The sequence below is a fragment of the Zeus faber genome, assembly GCF_960531495.2.
Source record: "Zeus faber genome assembly, chromosome: 8".
Lineage (NCBI taxonomy): Eukaryota > Metazoa > Chordata > Actinopteri > Zeiformes > Zeidae > Zeus > Zeus faber.
The window spans coordinates 11,052,666-11,074,473 of record NC_137195.1 but is presented as its reverse complement, the minus strand read 5'-3'; the positions used below and the strand labels follow the sequence as shown (position 1 = coordinate 11,074,473).

The following is a 21,808-nucleotide window of genomic DNA, read 5'->3' as shown; positions in this document are numbered from 1 at the left end:
ATGCGTGTTTTATTTTTAATTCTATTAGGCATTATTCTTACATCAGGCGATATTCTCGTGCACTCGTGGCACCAGTGCGTGAAGCCGAACTGTAGCTCGCAGTCGGACTGGGAGAGGAAAGAATGGATCTCGAGCAAGTTAATGCCACTTTGAGCTTGGAGAACAAGCGACTCAAACAGGAGAATGGGGACTTGAAGCTGATGTTCAGCATCGTGAAGGAAAACATTGAACTGAAATCCAAGATCTGCGGCAACAACAGTATTTTTCTGGAGGAGGCAGGGGGTGAGTGAACTTTTCTTCTGTTAAACTGTACCGCCAAATAGCAGTACATCAATGTACATTTAAAATCATGTACATCAAATTTGGATTCATACATATATCGATAAAGGGGATCTGTTACTTAGATCCAGCTGACATTTTAAATTGTTTTTATTAGATAAGAAATTGTGGTTACATATCACATTAAAAAAATGAGATGTTTTAAATACACATAATACTCATGTCCCAGTTTCTTTCGTATAATTGCACCTAATGCGTCCACGGGTGAAGCAGTTACACCTGCATTTTTTAGAGGTCAGAGTTCAAAACGACATAAATCCTGTTTAAAGTGTCACTTGGTGCAAAGCCAAGGATACAAATCCAAACGCTGGGATCTGGCGTCATAAACACTGTAAAGAAAATATGAAGGAGGCGATTCAGTCACAACGATAGAACAACAAATCCAAGTTCAAGTTCAAGTTCAAGTTCAAGTTCAAGAGCTTATTTGTCACATACATATACATATACAATGAACGAAATAGGCCACATTAATCTAAACATATAAATGATATAAATATGTGTTTTTCCAAATGAAAAGTGACTTTAATTGAATCCAATATCTTTTGCATTGTTATTGTTATAAACAATCGCTAAGGAAGGGTTATGTCGGACCCTTCCTTAGCGATTGTTTATCCGTCTTTTTCAAATAGAAGGGTTCCACAAACGTTTGCCCTTGGATTGTCAGCGTTGACATAAAGCACGTCGTTTTGGAAGCGGTGACCCACACAGAGACAACACTAATGTGGATCGGTGTGTTTGGATTATTGCAACTGACCATCCAGGTCGCCTGTCTTCAGCGAGAAAAACGAGCGTTCTGTTCCAAGACATCCTGGACGAGAGCAAGTTCAGGAGAGACTTGCAGCAGCCCAACTTGAAACACGCTCACAAAACCTCGTCGCCCCTCAACGTGGAAGCCGAACGGGGATATGAAACCCTCCGTCGAAAGATCAGAGGTTGGCCGCGAACACACGGCATCACACTGACGTGACGATGGGTGGAACCCGTCATGGGAATGAATACAATGTTGTTGTTGTTTTTTTATCCCTTTGTTTCATTCCTTCAACGTACTTGAGAACCGGGGAGGCTGATCGGGGAGGTCGCCTTCCAGCTGGAGAAGAGAATCCTAGCCCACGTGTTCCAGAGCCAGCGGCGATTCTACGGTTTCACTGTTCTCAATGTACAAAAAAAGATCACAGAGGTCAGCATTCTCTCACCTGTGTTTTATTATTATTATTATTTTGGATGGATCAAAGTGGATTACACTTGGTTTGGTCAAGAGGTGCAGGCCTACTGACTTCTTCTGACTGCCGAGAGACATGAACAGCTGACTATGCTAATTTGTAATAATCACAAATAAGCACAAGTAATGAAGTACAAGTAGTACAAAACTACGATGTATATGATAGTACTAGTAAATATGCTGGTATAGTAAATAGGCGTATAACAAGTGTATTATATATAGTACCTATAGTCCACTGAGATAGCAGTATGGTGGTGAATATAACGGTAATAATGGCCAAAAATACTAATAATAATAACAATATAATAAGGATAATAGCACTATATTATACTAGTAGTAGTACTACTACCACTGATTTAACTGAATGGCAGTTCATTTGAAGGAGTTTTTCTTATTTTCTCCTTCTGTGGCCATTAATAAAGGCACCCTTTCAGAAAAAGGGAAGAACCTTTGCTGAAGTAAGCCAAGTAACTATTACACATCGTATTCTCTTTTGATCCCACGATAATACTACAATAATCATCGCCATTGCCGAGAAGGCGTCAGATTTGCTTCCGTCTCAGTACGGCCTCACTGAGGGTTTTACGAAAAAAAAAAAATATATATATATAAAAAATAAAGGAGAGTGACGAACCCTTGTTTTTCCGCGGTTGTCCGCCAGGTCAGCACGCACCCGTTGACGGGGACGGCGGATGAGGGCTATCGGAGCGCTCTTTCTCAGAGGTTTGCCGAGCTGATGGAGAGGCTGAACCACCTCGGCTACAACGCCGAACTCCACGCCGCCTTCGCCGAATTCATCATCAACACCTACGGCGTGATGAAGCACAGGCCCGACACCGGAACGATTGAGGAGATGGGCTACAACGACCCGGATGTGTTGAGGGAGGTCATCCTCCACACGGCTCCGGAGAAGCTGCTGAAGGACGTGCTCGTCCTGCTCAGATGCCTCTCCTTCATGGCCAGCAAGGACAGAGAGACCCTTTTCCTCTGGTAGATGACACCTCAGCGCCTGAAGACACTGGATCCGTCAGGCCATTGGTTGTTCGCTGGTAGAAATGTCAAATAAATGGTGGATGCGTCTTTTTAAAAATCCACGCTGTGTTGTTTCTCAATTTTACACCTTGCATGTGTGTGTCCCGAAGGAAAAAAACAAACTTACTTAAAACTTAAATAGTATACAAGATATACTGTATGAAAAAAAGCCCACAGGATTTATCTCAAATACATAAGATAAGATAAGATAAGATAAACCTTTATTAGTCCCACAACGCCGAAATTTACATCGTTCCAGCAGCAAAAAGGGGACAGCAGAAAATAGAGAGCATATCAAGTACACACTATAAACAATATAAAATATATAGAAACATTTAAAAAAAATCACCATAAATAGGAACCAGAGTACTAAGTGTATTGCACATATCTTGACACATTGCACATCAGGGATTGCACTTTCTTTTTCTTTTTTTTAATATATAAAAAAATTGCACTTGGATTTTTTTCACAGTTGTGTGTGTGTGTGTGTGTGTGTGTGTGTGGTCTACTGGCTGCATTGTTGGTTATACAGTCTGACAGCCGCAGGAAGGAAGGACCTGCCATAGCGCTCCTTCCCACACTTCGGGTGAAGCAGCCTATCGCTGAAGGAGCTCTACAGTGCCATCAGAGTGTCATGCATGGGGTGGGATTCGTTCTCCATCATGGATGACAGCTTAGCCATCATCCTCCTTTCTCCCACCACCTGCACTGGGTCCAGGCCCCCCCCCCCCCCCCAGGACAGCTGGCATAAGGTATCTCATATACAATCAGGAGAATATATTCACTTTATTCTCTATTTTAGCACGCAACAGGTTGCTATAATCATAAACCTTACGTTACTTTATGATGTAACGTATGTGTATGTACAGAATGGAACCTGTTATGTGTTAACATCGTTACGAGGCTACAATTTCAGTCGTTTTAAATGGACCCCGTGAAGTGGATAATCAAAAATGACGTCATGGGTGGGTGACTGTTATCGTGACCTCTGACCTGTCATATCGTACTGTCGTCATACCTTGGCCCAGGTGAGACACTGTGCCGAGCCCTTTGGCTGTGACGTCGTACGTTGGGGGCGTGGCTTAACTGAGGTGCCAGCGGGGCAGGGAGCAGCCGGTGGCTGGGAAGCGGCGACAAAGGTCTGTTGTTTGGCGAAATCTCGCGCAAACACTCCCAGATAATATTTGACAGTTTAACGAGGGAGACGTGTAGGCAACAAGCCTGCTTGTTAGGACAAGCGGAGTGTCCCACTTCCCGCTTAGCGGCGGCTAAGCGCTTGGGCGAGTAACTAGGTTAGTTGTACAGTAATTACTGCCACTGCGCATGCGCAGCGCTAATGCGACGGTTGACACGGATTTCCGGGTTGTGCGACGCGCGTGTCGCGATGGAGGATTCGAATCTTTTTCGGACGCGGCTCCTGACGAGTCACTCGGTGAAAAAAAGAATCGTTTTCGTTTTCATTCGCTTCGTTCGTTCGATGTAGGGGTAAGCGAGGGAAGATTCCGGGTGAGCGACGACGAGTGTGTTGTTACTCCGATCCGAGTGTCACGTCAACAAATGGCGAATGTAACGTAACGCCAATGTCCATCAATCGTGCGTTGTGTGGTGTGAATGGATGTCGAGGATGGGGATCCCCGCGCCGAGTCGAACGAGCGGCGCCGTCACGGTGGCGTAGTAAACAGAAACGTGGTTGACAGGCTTTTTATAGTACTTCACCATCGCCGGCGATTAGCGGCGCTGCACAGATGGTGGCAGCTGGATTATCCGCGGGAGAGACGCCAATAGATTTGCCGCCTGATCTTGACGCTTCCAGTGAGAACCACACACCGACACCGTGCTGGGTTCAATAGACACAGTCAATGTGGGAATTGATGCAGGGAGACTTCTCCTAACTACAATAACGTCTTGATTTATTTCACTTGTTTTAGATTTCTCTAGAATCCTGGGAGAGAGACTTTTTATTGTATTATTATTATTTTTTATTATGTGACTGCAAATTTTGATGCCAGTCATCCACATTGGTGCATGAGAAAGAAGGAAGGAGAGATGGCCCCACGCTTGTCTCCGTTCCCCAACGGACTTGTGGACTGCCTCCACGCTGTGGGCTGGGCGCTCATCCTGCCCTGCTTCTGGTTCCTGGACCGCCTCATCGCCGTCTGCATGTCCACCACTCTGGAGAAAACCCAGCGGCTGGAGCAGGAATGCTACTTGAACCCCCTCAGAGTCTTCTTCGGCGCCGTCACTTTTTTCCTCCTCTTCCTCGCTGCGGCTCCCCTGGCCCTGCTGGGGTTTTTCCTCTGGGCGCCGCTTCAAGCCTGCCGCAGACCCTTTTCCTACCACGTCGAGAACCGGCCCTCGCCGGCGAAGGAGACGAGGCGGAGCTTCGAGGGAGGAAAGGCCTCGTTTGGCTTTGCGACGGCGAACCTCTGTCTGCTGCCCGACAGCCTGGCCCGCTTCAATAACCTCGGGCACACGCAGCGCCGGGCGGCTGTAATCGGCCGGCACATTGCGCAGGGCGTGAGCCGGCCCGACATCCGCATCTTCGTCGACTCCCCCAGCAGCTGTGGCACCATGAGCGCTTCCAGCAGCCACTTCCACACCGTTCACGCCTCCACATACGGGGCCACCGACAGACAGGCAAGACCCTCTGCGATCGACAGGTCTGATGGGGGGGACGCGGCGAAAGCGGAGGCTTCGGCATCCAACTCAAATAGCCGCGTGCTCGACGTGTCCTGCGACGACACCTGCGAGGAGCCTCTGACCGGGTCGCCCCCGAAGACCCTCTTCAACACGAACCAGAACTCCAGCCCGCAGGGTCGGACGAGTCAGAGGAGCGCCCCCCGGCTTCTGCGCTCCCAGGGTCTGGGCCAGAGGGACGATACGCCGTGGGATGTCTCGTCTCTGTTTCCCGCCAACGTGGACATGCTGTGCCTGGAGGAGGTGTTCGATAAGAGGGCGGCACAGAAACTCAAAAACGCCCTCCGACCCCTGTACGGTCACATACTGTATGATGTAGGTGTTTACGCTTGTCAGACGCCAGGCTGCTGTTCCTCCTTCAAGTTCTTCAACAGCGGCCTGTTCCTGGCCAGCCGCTTCCCAGTGGTGGAAGCCCAGTACCACTGCTTTCCCAACAGCCGGGGTGAGGACGCGCTGGCTGCCAAAGGCCTGCTCTCTGCGAAGGTACCTCTGTTTTTAACACAATTGATCACAGGAAAATATCTGCTATTATTGTAATTATGCAGTCCGTCATCGTATAATGTGCATTTAATACAATTTTAATAATGTGATTGTTCTCAGGTGCTAATCGGACAAAATCAGAAACAGGAGACGGTGGTCGGCTATTTCAACTGCACACATCTTCATGCACCGGAGGGCAAGTGAACTTTTATTAATTTTTGATGGTTAAATAAAGTCTCAATAATTATGAAAGGATCCATCAGTTCGTGAGTATCTGCCTACACATGTTTGCAAAACAAAGTACATCTCAAAGTGTATTGGTTGGTTTCTACCATTTGGTTGGTTTGGTTGGTCACAGTATATGCACACTAATCATAAACTGATGAAGCCCATACCTAACGTAGGACACTGTTATGTAAATATGTATTCAGAGCATGTTTAGAATCAGTATAAGGTACAGACAGTACATCAGGCCATTTACACACAAATACTGCCTTTTTAAATATTTGAATGTGTAATGTCAGATAAGATAAGTACTTTATTGATCTTTTATTAATTGATCTTTATTGATCGATGTGCCAAAATTTGGACTTGATAAGTCTGTCAATGTGCAAACAAAGCAGAGATGCGTGCACACTGTCTAAACTCAGGCAAATTTAAATATTTTGAGGACTTCCAGTTCTTCTTTTCCACACCTGTCCCTCTAGATATGTAGATGTCTTTTTTCATATCTGTCAATGTGCAAAATACGCGGACCTAAATGCATTAACAATTCATTTGTCCAAAGGACAACATTACACTTGCAGACATCACATTTTATCCTTCTTGCACTAAAAACTGAAAATAATACGGCATCACAGGGTTCAACTTATTTGTGATAATCACTGTGGTATTCTCTGAATTCTGCCGACAGGTGATGGGGAAATCCGCTGTGAGCAGTTGGACATGATAACCAAGTGGATCGGAGAGTTTCAAGCTGCCAACAAACAGCCCAATGAGGTGGTTGTTTTTGACGTGCTTTGTGGAGATTTCAACTTTGACAACTGCTCACCTGGTATGTGTGTGTATGCGTGTGTGCGTGTGTGTGCGTGTGTGTGAGAATGAGACTAAGCACAGAGGTAAAAAATGTTTTGTTTTCTTTGTTTATGTGAACAAAATTCTTATGCCCATCTTCCAAATCCATCTCCCTAGATGACCATTTGGAACAGAATCACTGTATTTTTGAGGACTACAATGACCCTTGCCGGGCAGGACCAGGTGATGAGAAACCCTGGGTGATTGGTAAGTACTATGTCCCCCTCACCAACACTGCACTCTGTATATTCTGATAACTGAAAGGTTGGCTTTGTTATTTTAGCGTCTATCATGGATTTCCCTGCTTTGGTTGAATAGGGACTCTAATGGAGCAGCCAACGCTGTATGAAGATGACGTTCGGACACCGGAAAATCTACAAAGGTCCCCTTACTTTGCAATTTATTTGCGGTCTAATTCATAACACAGAACCATTGATAAGCGGTAAGCAGAATTATTCACTCAACATCTGTACATGAAAAATAATTTGGAGGTCCACGTTCTCTTTTTTTTGCAGAACTTTGGAGAAAGAGGAGCTGAGGAAGCAGTTTATCTCTCCCCCTGTGGCCGCAAATGGCTTACCTCTGGTTTACCCCGAGTCCGGACAGCCTTGGGTAGGACGTCGGATTGACTACATCCTGTTCCGCCAGAGCTCCATTGCAAAGCATTTCAAAACGGTTGGTATCCCGAGGATTCCTATCTTCCTTTTTCCGTAGTAGTTACTATTATGTAGCAACACCCAGTGTAATTATCGCCACTGGAAAAAGGCTTAAAACATAAATTCTGCCCCTTTCAAGAAGTGCTGTACCACATTTAAATTCAAAATTGTCCTTGTCTCCATTTAGGAAGTGGAGGAGTTTACTTTCGTCACCCAGCTTGCTGGTCTTACAGACCACATCCCCGTGGGCCTGCGACTGAGCGTCATTATGGGCTCTGACTCTGCTGCTGAATGAGGGCTGATCATGGCATCACATTAAAAGGGACCAAAATGAATTACAATTACAAGAATGTAAATTACAAGAATGTAACTTGTAACAATGATGCTGATTCTCTATACTCAAGTTGAGTATTTATATACCTTTTTTTTTTTTTACCTTTTTATGTGGGCCTATTAGGCCTAGGGGCATGTTTGTTTTTTATAGTTATTGTGAAATAGGTTATTTTTATATAATTCTTTATATCACATTTCATGATGACTCTGGAATAAAACAAAGTCAACTGTTGAATCTTTCTTAATGTTTTCAAGCACACTGTTACAACGCAAGAAATGAAATTGTTTCAGTCAGTTCTGTGTGCACATCCAGTGGTATGAATGCATTTTACTTATTAATGTTTATATATTATGTAAGTAACCGATCCGTATTTCGGTATATGTCATTTTTCAGATAAAAGTTATTTACTGTGACACTCATTTCAGATCCTAAACAGACCCATAGTGAGGTTTCTTTTATGAAGCAGAGTAATCAATCAAAAGCTCGGAACATATCATTCGCTCTTCTTGGAAGGTCAGCAAACATTATGTGGTTACATTATCAACTTTTTGAAAGAAACTGGTAAATATAATATAAATAATATTTTTTATATATGCATATAAAGTCTATAAGTTATTTGTCACTATCGCTATATTTGTTTTATTTTTTTTTTCTCCCTGCCAAATCAACTGCGCCACACTCCAGTCCGGCAGGTGGGAGTAATGCAGAAGGAGACAGGTAAGCCCCTTAGCCAATCACAGTTGGAGGGGCCGTTTTTACTTCCGGGTTCTGGACCCGTCGGCAACAAACGGGTGGAGGCGATGTCCGAGGTGAATCAGAAGCCATGCGTCTCATCGAGGGGTGCAGGCGCCTCGCGTCGTCGATCGTCGCGACGCGGGCTCTACGAGAACGCGGGAGCGTTGTGAGCGATGTCCGCTTGGTCCCGCTCAGAAATCCGTACGACGTCGCGCTTCGGCCGCGACCGTTCACAACAAACGTGAGGTCGTGGCCCCGCACTGTCACCAAAAGGGACTTTTCAGCAGGATCCGCCATTGGCTCAGCCGGTGGCCTCCAAGGGGGAGGACTGGAGATGCACACGGGGGACAGGTGCCCACCCGGTGGCCTCCAAGGGGGAGGACTGGAGATACACACGGGGGACAGGGGCCCACCCGGTGGCCTCCAAGGGGGAGGACTGGAGATGCACACGGGGGACAGTGGCGAGGGTGAAACGTTAGAGAGTCAACGTAAGTCGCATATTTCTGACGTCACATATTTATACATTTCATTCACTGTTACGAGAGCCTCCCAAACAGCGCCCCCCCCCCCCGTTTTTATTAACCTCCATGTCCGTAAAAGAGTAATAGTCAGATTGACTCCAGTTCCTTATCACTTACCTTGGTACCTGACATAAAGGAAACTGTTCTAATGACAGTTAATACAATCATCAAGGACCAAATGCCTATGACCTGCAAAACTTTATTGAATTACAGAGAGGGGATCCAAAAGTCAGTCTTAACTTTCATAAACTTTTTTTGTATGTGTGTATATATATATGTGTGTGTGTGTGTGTGTGTGTGGCGTGCTGATGTTTCTTTGAGCAAGACGCCTTAGCCCCTAACTGCTCCTCCGGCACCGCTCCATCGCAGCCCATTGCTCCTGGCTACGTCACTTACTAGGGTGGTAAAATGTAGAGAAATAGCATTTCGCTGCTTCAGCACCTGTACTCTGTGCAATGACAATTAGTTGAATCTAATCTTACATTCACACTTACATACAATACTCATATCTACATTATATTTCTACAGGATTCGACAATGGGTTTACAATCGATGTGATGGTGTCTGTACTCCGTCAGGAAAATGCAGTCGACATCTGTGTCATAAAAGTACCGGAGGAGATCAAATACGCTGAATACTTTGTTATTGTTAGTGGCATCTCGCCAAGACATCTCCGTGCGATGGCTCATTACGTCATCAAAGTGGTAATTATTATTTTGACAGACTCAAATGAATTTTGCTTGTTGACATTGGACCGCATGTTTTGAGGGACTTTCGCCTGCCTTCTCTTTTTTCCCCAGTACAAATTTATGAAGAAAGATGGCGACCCAAATGTCAAGATTGAAGGGAAGGACGGAGAAGACTGGATGTGCATTGATTTCGGTGTGCTAATGTTTTTATTTATGTGTTCCAGCATATGTGCATTGCACGGTGCGAGCATACACTGGGTCATCATGATATGCGTTAACACATCTCCCTTCCTCTTCAGGGAGTATGGTAGTTCATTTCATGCTGCCAGAGACCAGAGAGGTGTACGAACTGGAGAAGCTGTGGACTCTCCGCTCCTATGATGAGCAGTTAAGGAGCATCCCGGCTGAAACACTGCCAGAAGACTTCATATACGGTGTTGAGGTCACAAAGTAAGATAAGATAACACTTTATGAATCCCCGGAGGGAAATTCAGAAGGGACAAAGGCAAAGGACAATAAAAACAGACGTGATCGCTTATTTCCCAAACATCTCTCCAGTCAAGATATCCTGTGAATGGAAACAGCAGTGCTTGAAAGTGGTTTTGGATTGCCTGAATCTGAAAATGTTACACTGGAAGGCGTGAGGGTGAGATTGCTTTTCCAAAAAAATATGTTCTTTGTTGTATTGGAACGCAATACATCTTATTCAATCATGTTTTACTGAATAAACTTTTTTTTTTTTTTTTTTTGATTCAAATCTGTTTACCATGTGTCAGTGGTTTACCGGTTCTTGAGTGATCAATTCGTAGCTCATAGATTTGAGATTGAGAATTTTCAGAGATTAAAAAATCATAACAAAGGTGAGCTTTTTAAAATGTAAATTAATGATTAACCTACAAAATGTAATATCATGTATGAAATGTATATATATATTTTTTTTATTAATGCCATCTCTGTCTACCCCCTCTTCTTTCTGCAAGTAGACCTTAAACTGATCAACAATAAATATCAACAATTTAACTAGTATTGTACATCGACAGTGCTCTAATTCTATATGATGCATTAATATTTCTGAATATTTACAGTCTCCACGCTAGCTAGTAGTATTTGGTTTACTGTGCAGTTTAAATGTCACAAGAAAATATTGTCTTCTTCACCAGAGTGATGTAGTGACCAAGCTTTAATGTTCTTAAAAATATGTAATCTAGCTACTTTTATCAATTGGTAGTTGGTTTTTGGGATATAAGTTGGGACACTTTTTTTTTTTGATTACACACCACTTTTCATCAGAATAGGGGATGATCTTTAAAAGGTAAGGTCTTCAGTAATACATGTTTCTGCAAGTATCACTTTTTCAGGCCGAATCATCAGCCACCGTCTCCCTCTTCTGAAACAATGTTAAACTGTTATCAACTGTGACAATTACTGTAAATTGAAATTAATGCCAACATCCAAGCTACACAAAAAAGAATAAAGAAGATACAACAACTGCTTAAATAGAGGGAAAAGCAAAAAAATAAAAAAACTTAAATACTAATGGTCTCATGACCCGTACATTGTATATTACAATCAGTTCGTCAGCGGTTCTTGAGGTTTTGATAATCTCCAGTATCGAATCTATGACTTACATTTTGAATAGAGAATGAGATTAATACGATTTTGAATGTGGTTGTGACAATCAAATCCACTTCCCAAAAGGTTTGGACCTCATAAGGTATCTGCAGGACATGAAACAGTTTTGTTTTTATGCTTTCTGTGTTTTTTTTATGCAAATGTAGTTTAAAATTGAGCAGACAGTCAACTGCATAAGTGCAGCACATGTACAGGAATATACTTTACTTACTATACGTTACTTTTTGCAGGGGAGCATTTTATATTACTTTGAACATTTCGTTGTGTTAAGACATAAAAGGTTACGGGCCTCGTCCTCTTTCGTTTCTTTGTGCACCCTTCCTGGGTTCAATCCTCATTTCACTGTCATGCGAAATGGCAGCACCAGCCTCCCGTCACATTTCTTCTGGGACATCGTTTTGAACAAAATAGATGCCATTAAATGTTCTTCAACCATTAAAGGTCTGAAAGCTTCTGTAACACCCTGTGCCCTCTATCATCTGGAATTGACAGTTGATAGTTTTGTTCTCGGCCAAGCACTTTCCTTGCCTTTGTGTGATTTGGACCTATTTGGTTTGTCCAAAGTTGTTTGTGTAGGTACAATCAGAGAGAAATTACATGTCTAGTGACATTGCAGTAGATGTATACTGTATAAAATTGGGGTCAGCTACACATAGTTTGAATTAATTCCATTTCATTATAATCTAGAGCCTAGATATGCTGTGCAAGAAATGGCTTTAGACCATTAAAAGAAAAGGAGAGGGGGTTTTCCCTGTTTGGTGATGCAACATTTGCTTAAAATTGAATGTTTACCTTCTACCGAAAAGTAATTAAAAAATATTTATTTGGACCAGATTGAGTACATAAATTAAGAATTTTAAAATTAAGCCCTTTTAAATAAATATAGAACACTTTATATAGAATTAAACTACAGTATTATGCCTGTACACACGTTTTAAATAATGAGATATATTTTCTTCCACAAAGAGCATATATTCAACTTCTTCAGTTGGTTCAGACTGGCAACATCTACATATACAATGATACAACACATAGGAAAAAGTAACCAATGAATTCAAAACGTGCGTAACGGTGCAAAATCTGCATCAACAAGTAACGTAAATAATAACAAATGTAGTGATCATAGCAAGTGATTATAACAGAACAATACAAAAGCTAAACAGTAAGACTATTCTCTGTGTTATGTATTTTTCTTGTTGTGTGTTGCCTTTTTTTTCCGTACAAGTCTCGGTGTAGTCTAATAAATGAGTAAGGGGACCTTTTTGAAGTCTTCCTTAAAAGTAAAGGAAATGGCCTCTCCCCCGACCACCACCTCCCCCAGCCACCAGACATTATAAAAACAGGCAAATTCAACAGAAGGGTGCAAAAGGGTACAGGTGGCTGTGCTTCAAAGTTTTCAGTTATGATGTACGTGAAGTTTGTATTCCTCATCTATTTTTCGAGCGAGGAAGTAATTATAGCTTTTACATATTTAGTGTTTAATGAATAATGGGTGACATTATTTCAAAAATAGAGTGGCACTGGCTTAAATTCTGAGATATTCCAGATGTACTTTATTTAAAAATATATATGTGTTTTGTACTATGCAATTTTTCTTTTCTCCCACACATTTTATCTGCAATGCAGGACAAGCCCAAATGCTATGCTGTGTCTGGGCATCCTGGCTCTAAGCTTTCTCACTGGTCTTCACACTGGTATAGCTGCGTATCCATCCAAGCCTGGAAATCCAAGGAAAGATGCACCACCTGAGGAGCTGGCAAAATATTACTCTGCACTAAGGCACTACATCAATGTCATCGCAAGACAAAGGTGAGGTAATCTTTATATTCCATCTAAGTTTAATATATGCAGATTCAGAAGGCAGTGGTCAATACAAAAATTACAGCATTACTGTTTCCCTCTCGACCTGATTCTTTATATGCAAGATATGGGAAAAGATCAAGACCAGGTGCTGTATTGTCAGACCTATTTGTGAAAGAGAGCACAGAGACCATTCCAAGATCCACTTTTGGCAGGTACGTACATTAACTGTTTTCATGTAGTTGACACCATTAAGTACTATCTACATATTTGTATTCTATTCAATTCTAGCTTGTTTTTTTAAAACCCCTTAAAGTGCCTTAAATGCATTTTCTGTCTATTGTAGGTATGAAGGGATGCCAGTACGGTGAACCGATGTTCCTACAAACTGCTACAATATGTTTTGCTTAAAACCTATGTTACATGGAATAAACTGGTGAAAAAACACTTATTCCTACAAACTGCTCCAATATGCATTGCTTAAAACCTATGTTACATGGAATAAACTGCTGAGAAAAATACTTTCATACGTATCATCTGTAATAATGCAAATTATTCTAGCCTGGTACATTTTTCAATTTGTATTTTCTTGTTACTGCTTTAACTGGCACACATGGGACACCCTAGGGCAACCTAGCACTAAATCTTACAAGTTGTGATTTACTGGCCTCTGTTGATTATGAGAGTTGTGGAAATGTTTAAATAACTCAAATGGGCAAATGCTGCTTATACAGTAGTGCATGTGGTATGGTGTATATATTTGCACTACAACAAGGGACAATACCAGTGAATCATTGTTAATCTTTGATGGTTAAGACCTTGTTTGATAAGTGTTTAAGGAGGGTAATCCCCTCAAGTGACCTAGATACTTGTGACACCACGTGTACTTGATAAAAAAAATGTTGTTCTTCTTTTAGCTCCAAGCTTTTGGGTATTTATTCTAGGAAGTGAAATTCAAGAGTGGTGAGATGATGCTTGGTTTCTGTTCTTTATAAATGATGGATTACTAAACATACTGTAAAGAAAAGACAATGCAATCAGTATGACTAAGTATATATTATACACCGATCAGCCACAACATTTAAACCACTGACAGGTGAAGTAAATAACATTTATCATCCGGTTCCAATGGCACCTGTCAAGGGGTGGGATATATTAGGCAGCAAGTGAACAGTCAGTTCTTGAAGTTAATGTGTTGGAAGCAGGAAAAATGGTCAAGCGTAGGGATCTGAGCCACTTTGACAAGGACCAAATTGGGATGGCTAGACGACTGGGTCAGAGCATCTACAAAAAGAAAGGTCTTGTGGGTTGCTCCCGGAATGCAGTGGTTAGTACCTACTAAAAGTGGTCTAAGAAAGGACAACCGGTGAACCGGCGACAGGGTTATGGGCGCCCATGGCTCATTGATGTGTGTGGGGAGTAAAGTCTAGCCCGTCTGGTCCAATCCCACAGAAGAGCTACTGAAGCACAAATTGCTGAAAAGGTTAATGCTGCTATAAGAGAAAGGCATCAGAACACACAGTGTATCACAGCTTACTGCGTATGGCACTGCATAGCCGCAGACCGGTCAGAGTGTCCATGCTGACCCCTGTCCACCGCTGAAAGCAGCTACAATGGGAACGTTAGGGTCTGAACTGGACCATGGAGCAATGGAAGAAGGTGGCCTGGTCTGATGAATCACATTTTCGCGCAGTGCGATGGAGAATCTGTGGGATGTGTTGTAACAACAAGCCCGATCCATGGGCGCCCCACCTCCCAGGACTTAAAGGATCTGCTAATGTCTTGGTGCCAGATACCACAAGACACCTTCAGAGGTCTTGTGGAGTCCATGCCTCGATGGGTCAGAGCTGTTTTGGCGGCATGAGGGCGAGCTACACAATATGTGGTGGTTTCAATGCTGTGGCTGATCTGTGTATAACATCAGTAATTACTAACCGAGATGATGTTATCCTTTAAAGATTATCAATGGCATTCATGTGAATTTGGATTTTTCTCTGGAAATGACTATTCAGGCAGCTGTCCAAGACAAGGCTGCATCTTGATTTTTCTTGAATACTCCAATAATATTCTTGAATAGTGTTTAATATTGAATTTGGAGAAAGCAAAGTGTGCAGCACTTAATACATTTAAATGAAATGTCACACGTGGAAGACAGATTAAACGATAGCACTAATTTAATGTCTACTGTCCCCGATGTCCATAAATACAAAACAACATGTCCTTATAAGGTCATTTACATTGGGGGTCTCATTGACTTGGCAACAGAGAGCCACCGCGCAGGGGATCCACGCTGATGGAGACCCGGGGATTTATCGAAGCATGACTGGATCATAGCCAACTGAACTGCTACACCACGGTAACGTGTAAGATATTAACACCGAACTCTCGAGTACCATGTTAGGAACGCGTTCATACACTGACTTTGGGGCGAACGCAAGGTGTAGCCCCGCCGCATGCTATCGATGCGCTAGAGTTCACGGCGAGCTAGTGATGGAAGGCTCGAATCCCTTTTAGGGACTCGGTTCTTGACGCGTCACTTAGTAAAAAGAGTCGCTCGACTTTTACGACTCTTCGTTCGAGTTTCGTGCGGGAGAACTTCCCGTGAAAGGTGACCGAGGGTCCGAGCTGAGTTTTGAGCGGAATTCTCACATGAATCATTTAATGATGTCAAAGTTTTGTTTTTTTTTGCGGAAGACTGCGAACCGCCAATCCCAGAAAATATTTTAGCGTCATTCTTCCAAAAAAAACACTACACAAATGTCACTATTGTTTGTTTTGTGGAATGCTAAAGTGTAAATAAGTTGCATTCATATGAATTAATATTATTGTGAATTGCGCGTTAGTTTTTGCCAGTGACTCGACTCCCGGGCGAAGATTTGTTCGCTACGAACGAATCGTTCGCGAGTCTTTCATCAGCGAACTAGCGTGTTAGCTGAAACGGCTAGTTAGCTTAGCTAGCTACGCTTAGTAATATGTTGCACAAGTAGACCCATCAAACGAGGTAAGATTTTGGATCAAGCTACCGAGCTACCAACCAGGTTACTCGATCGTATCCAGCGTTGGTTTATAAACTCTGCGCCGCTGCGGGCGTTGTTATAATTTAGCCGCCGTTTTAGCTGACGTTAAACGAGCTCATTGAGCCGGCTAGTTGGTATTGTCTAGCCAAGCCACATAATTCACGTTGCTCATCTGAGCAACGGCGAACCATGTACAAGGACCTCTCCGTTTGGCGCTGTTCAGTGTATTCGCTGGTGCTTAGCTGCTCGCTCACGCTTTTCGGAGCTTCGCTGTGATAGTGGGGTGTCCGCACGTGTCAGACGCTTCGTCGTGTCGCATGCACACACCACGCGATTGTCGGTATTGGTGACGGTGGCAGCGCAATGTGACAGTTACACCGCGCCGACGGCACTTTATTGTAGTGTATACCAACACCCAAGAAGTAATTGGAACGATTTAACACGCCTCGCTGCCATCAGCGGTATTTACGTCTTGAGGGCTGGTGTGGTACTTTCAAGCTGGAAGCTCGTGTAATCCCATCTATTTCATGGGACTCGAATGCAGCACCGTACCACAGGTTCTCCAGACAATGTTTGAAGCTGGTGGTTCCCACCTCTTCCATGGGACTTGAACGCCGCACCGTGGAGCCAGGCTGGGAAAGCAGTACACGCCAAAAGACCATAGGCAATAGAAGATTAAAGTCATAAAAAACAGATCATATGTGTATTATACAAAAATAAAAAAAATGGCAATGTACGATAAGCTCCCAAAATACCCAAACCGGTCAAATCTTTTATCAACAATTGAAAATCTAACAGCATGAATTGAGGCACGTATGTGTACACAGAAATGTGTGTCCTGTATGAATACTGTATGTGCACAGGGTTATAAACAGAGTGCATATGAACGCTAAAAATACGGTGTTGCATATATTTGCATACAAATATGTGACCGTAGTACCAAAAATGTGATCAGTCACACATCCAGGATCACAGCATGGACATATATTTACCTCAATGTACGCAGTAAACTACGACAATGAAACCCCAAGGCAAATGTGCAGTGTGGTGCAGTGGCATTCTTCTCACGTCTTAAAAATATGAGAGCTGAAAATTGTGGTAAATTGTTTGCTGTGGCTTCTTGACTTTGTGCTTGTGGTGCACAGTTAACTGCACAAAGCTCTGTTTTGAAATTGCAGTTGGCCTATCCACTAAAGCAAAGGAACTACAGTCAGTAAGTTCAGGGAAACAGAAACATATTGGATGGATATATATTCAATATAATTTGATTGAATTCACAAATACCGACTAATCACAGTCATTTGTTTCAGCGGTGGGAATTCGATTTTGTAAAATTAGTAAAAGCTTTTGTTTTTAAATAGACTTGCAATCCCTATCGAGCTGTGTTTCCTGTCAATCCATATAAACACAGCTCAGTAAGGTCACCAAATGTAGTCAAATACAGATTATTATTATTATTATTTTTTTTTTTTCAGCTTTTGTTCATTTCAAAGTGCTAAACTCTAATGGGTGGCATGGACGTCTTGTTCAATCACAAAGGGAAAGCCGGGGCAATGACAAAAGCAAAAAAAAAAAAAGGCAAGAAACAAACAAAGCATTTTCATTCATTCCTCCGTCGTCCAGGGTACCAGATGAGTGTCGCATAGAATTCGGCTCTGTGGCCGTCTGCTGCTCCGGATTGGTTCATTACCAGTTGGTGAGTTTCTATCTCTTCTCTCCCTAAAATATTTGTGCCTTGCTTTTTCATGGCAACATGAAAAGGATAAACCACAATATGAAACCTTTTTGACGATACCTGCTCAGTCAAGGTTTTCTAATCAGCATAATTGTGACTTTGTCTTTGCTCTGCTATTTGACCACTTTAGTACTAGTTTATTTATTTCACATATGAAAGTACAGGATGGACAGTAGAACAGTTTGGTTAAAGAGATGACAGAAGTAGAGTTTAAAAATGAAATTGAAAACAAAATACAGGAGAGAATTAAAAAAAACCCAAGGGACTTACCAAGTGACTCCCCCAAGGAATTGGGGGGGGCGGGGGGGGGGGGGGGGGATATATATATATATATATATATATATATATATATATATATATATATATATATATATATATATATATATATATATATATATAACTGAACCAAGAACTCAGTGTGGTTAGACATTTATTTTCCCCCTCCGCTCATCTGTGTGCCTGCCACAACCTTAAGCCAGAAGGACAGAAAACTCATCCTTTGTTTTCCAACGGACCTCGGTGCCATTCACTTAGTTCGTAAGCCCTCACTATACAAACACAAGCGCTAAACATACCAAGACGCAGGGGCATAGCAGTGTTTCTCCGTTTTTTTTTTTTTTTTAATAACATGGATGCTTATTTTCTAGTGCACAATTCTTTGTCACATATGACTTGCATGGGAGTCTTGACACACACTATATTATTTACATTATAATATAATATTTTGGGGCTTTTTTTGCCTTCTTCAGCCCTCCAGGCCTTTTGTCAGTCAGCGAGCAGAAAGGCTTTTCACCTACAGGTTCAGTTGTTCGAACCTGAGTAGTAGAAAGCATGACTGTGGCCAATGCTAAGTCAGGCTCAGGTAAGCTTGAACAAGACGCCTTCCAGATTTATTACCAGTTTGTGTGCAACAAAGACAAGCAAATCTGTGTATTTTATTCTTAATTTGTGATGGGGGCTACTTGTTAGGGGGGTATAACTTTTCTGAATTACTCATTGATTGCTTGCCCAATTTTCTTTTCTCACCTGTTATGGTCTCGCCTTTTCTTTTCTTTAGTTTTTTTATTGTCTCATTTTCATTTTAAATTATCTCATATTTTTGGCTCCTCATTGTCGGTAGTGAAATTACTTTATAACTGTTGGCAAGAGTCTCTTTTTCTCAAAGCAGTACAAAGTCATATTCAATAATGGCCGCTTGACATGTCCTGTTCTGCATGTGTTCCCCTGCAGCCATGCAGCAGGTACTCGAAAACCTTAAAGACTTGCCCTCAGGGACGGCAACGAAAGACATCGACTTCATTTTCCTCAGAGGCATCATGGAGAGCCCAATTGTCCGCTCTCTGGCCAAGGTAGTTAACACTCATCAACTCTGCTTCTTTCACTCTTTGTCCTGCAGCCGGACACACGCAACCTGATATAGTAATATTTACACTGAGCCTATGTCGTCAATCTCAAGCTCTAAACAATTAGTCGTACAAGTATCACCTGGACTTAGCGTGTGTTCATGGTGGTTTTGTCAAAAGGACAAACTTCCGAACTTTATTTGCTTGGGTCACTTTAAATACTGTGGATGCTTGTTTAAGAACTGGTTATTGCCTGCTCAACAGCTGCATTTCTATGTATAACATGAACATTGAAATACCAAGCGTGAGGATTTCTCACGCCAAGAAGCTACCATCAATGTCTGGGAGTCATAGGCAGCTTTACAAGGTCGACTTGAACCGAGTGGAAAACCTACACACAACTCTTAAATAGAATATGCAGCGGTCTTTCTATCCATCTTTTTATCTTTGACAGTATGAGGGGATAAATATTTTCTGCTGCGGTTTCTCTGTCTGTGCGTCCAGGCCCATGAGCGTCTGGAGGATGTCAAGCTGCAGGCAGTGCGCGACAACAGCATTGAGCTGGTGACGGAGATCCTGGACTCCCTCAACGGCATCGCACAGGAAGACACCTCTGTTACCGAGCTAGTCAAAATCCTCCAGGAACCTCACTTTCTGGTACGACATGCTGCTCCTTACCCTGTGCCAGGGCTTTATGTCATAATGTCACTATAATGACATTTTAGTTGACACTTGTCGTACAAATAATTACGATTAACAAATTGAAGTGTCTTCTTTTTGTTTGTGTTGTGCCACTATCATAATATAGCATAAAAGCAAACTGAATGATACATGTCTACCTATGGCAGTGAAGATTGGGGCGTAAAAAGTCAAGGAGACTGGATTCTTCAACCGGACTGATGGAAACACCCCGAATTCACGTTCTTTTTATTGCGACATTTTTTACATTGGTTTAAAATCCACCTTAAATTTAGGTGCGAGCATACGTTTGGAGGAATGTAACGATACATTGTGGAATTGTAATGATTTCACAAAAGCCTGTGATCGGCTCAAATAATTGTGATCAGGTGATTATGTAATAACTGTGACCACTCTGCTGTGCACAGCAGAGTTATTCATTTACAAACTAGGCTTTTTCAAAATAAACGGACCAAAAACCTCCATTGTAAATGGCCTCTTGATTTAATCTTTTGGAATGGTTGTCAAAGCCCTAATTACTCGTCAAGTGTCTGTTTGGCCCCTCGGCTTCCCGCTCGAAGCCCTTCCTTCTTCAGCCCTCCACCAGTGAGAGGGAGGGAGGAGAAGGAGGGGCTTTCACTTGACCAATGGCGTGCAGAGTTACGGGGGTGAAGCTGGGTGGAGATGACCCTGTCATCTAGTGTTTCTGTAAATGCTTGGATTGTGTGATGCATTTTGCAGTGTCAGACTAAATCTACGCTGCTGCTGCCGCTGCCAGGGTAAGAACACAACTACTTTGTATTCCAGATTCATGCAGCTTCCTCTCAGACATGCCAATGCATTTAGCTCAGCACGTTGTTTGCACTTGACAAATCAAAGAAAGCTTTTGTCTTAACTTGTCACAGTGAAGAGAAACGGGATTTTATTGTGTTTCATCATTTCACGTCCTGTTTATTCCCTCCCCGCCGTGCTGTGCCGCTCAACAAGCAAAGAACAGGCAAAACGACTGAAAATGCTGCATTTCTCATTGGAAGGGGGGGGGGGATCTCTTCTAAATCCCAATTGAGGTTATTTTACCTATTTATATGTTTTTGTCCCTTTCGCCTCCCCTCCTCTTTCTCTCCCAGTCGCTGATAGAAACTCATGACAAAGTGGCTGCAAAGTGCTACGAGACGCCCATCGACGCGGTGAACAGCAGAGCCTCCTTGACCGAATCCCTGATGCCGGCCGATGCTGTGAGGATGATTGGCATCCAGAAGCGAGTGGGCGAGCCTCTGGTGAGTCCATCAGCCACGGCACGGCGACGGGAAGCGTGGCGATGCCCGTTAAGCTGTGAGCTCTTTATGGGCTCCGTTTTTACTGCCTGTCTTTTAGGAAAGGGTAACTACATGGCTTGCAGGGCCCCTCTGTATGTATACTTTCTGTCATAGCAACGGAGCAAACGATCCCATGAACTAGACCTCACCCCGTGATTTATGAAGTGCAAATGGTTTTTTTTTTGTTTTTTTTTCATATAATCTTGTCCGGCGCTCACTTTCAGGGGGTGACGTTTCGGGTGGAGCGGGGCGCGCTGGTGATCGCACGGATCCTGCACGGCAGCGCGATTGACAGGCAGGGTATGTTGCACGCCGGTGACATAATCCGGGAGGTCAACGGCCGGGAGGTCAGCGGCGACCCCAAAGAGCTGCAGGAGCTGCTGCGGGACTGCAGCGGCAGCGTCACGCTCAAGGTGCTGCCCAGCTACAGGGAGACGCCGCCACCGCCGCAGGTACCACAACCATAGAGGTGGATTCTAAATACAGTGTACATACAGTGTACACGGCGATC

The 21,808-nt window shown here is 43.1% G+C and overlaps 3 protein-coding genes across 4 annotated transcripts in view; all 3 read left to right on the top strand.

Moving 5' to 3' along the window:
- The first annotated feature begins 4,408 nt into the window (after positions 1–4,408).
- Positions 4,409–7,959, top strand: smpd5 (sphingomyelin phosphodiesterase 5). Its single transcript, XM_080005816.1, has 7 exons — positions 4,409–5,770; positions 5,888–5,963; positions 6,681–6,821; positions 6,959–7,048; positions 7,160–7,223; positions 7,357–7,516; positions 7,685–7,959. Exons 1-7 carry the CDS (start codon positions 4,616–4,618, stop codon positions 7,790–7,792), a joined length of 1,794 nt encoding a protein of 597 aa, XP_079861942.1. The 5' UTR covers positions 4,409–4,615; the 3' UTR covers positions 7,793–7,959.
- A 648-nt stretch (positions 7,960–8,607) lies between these two features.
- On the top strand, positions 8,608–10,548 carry malsu1 (mitochondrial assembly of ribosomal large subunit 1). The gene is made up of 4 exons (XM_080005498.1): positions 8,608–9,054; positions 9,616–9,791; positions 9,888–9,969; positions 10,076–10,548. Exons 1-4 carry the CDS (start codon positions 8,655–8,657, stop codon positions 10,228–10,230), a joined length of 813 nt encoding a protein of 270 aa, XP_079861624.1. The 5' UTR covers positions 8,608–8,654; the 3' UTR covers positions 10,231–10,548.
- Positions 10,549–15,511: 4,963 nt separating this feature from the next.
- Positions 15,512–21,808, top strand: part of pals2a (protein associated with LIN7 2, MAGUK p55 family member a) — an 11,554-nt gene continuing 5,257 nt past the window's right edge. The window contains exons 1-6 of one of the 2 annotated variants that reach the window (XM_080006006.1): positions 15,512–15,564; positions 17,849–17,921; positions 19,191–19,309; positions 19,808–19,960; positions 21,109–21,258; positions 21,522–21,749. In XM_080006006.1, the coding sequence (XP_079862132.1) occupies positions 19,193–19,309; positions 19,808–19,960; positions 21,109–21,258; positions 21,522–21,749 (648 nt within the window). In that variant the 5' untranslated portion in view covers positions 15,512–15,564; positions 17,849–17,921; positions 19,191–19,192. Of the gene's footprint in view, positions 15,565–16,151; positions 16,210–17,848; positions 17,922–19,190; positions 19,310–19,807; positions 19,961–21,108; positions 21,259–21,521; positions 21,750–21,808 lie in introns of those variants that run through there. The other variant, XM_080006007.1, reaches the window with a different exon arrangement.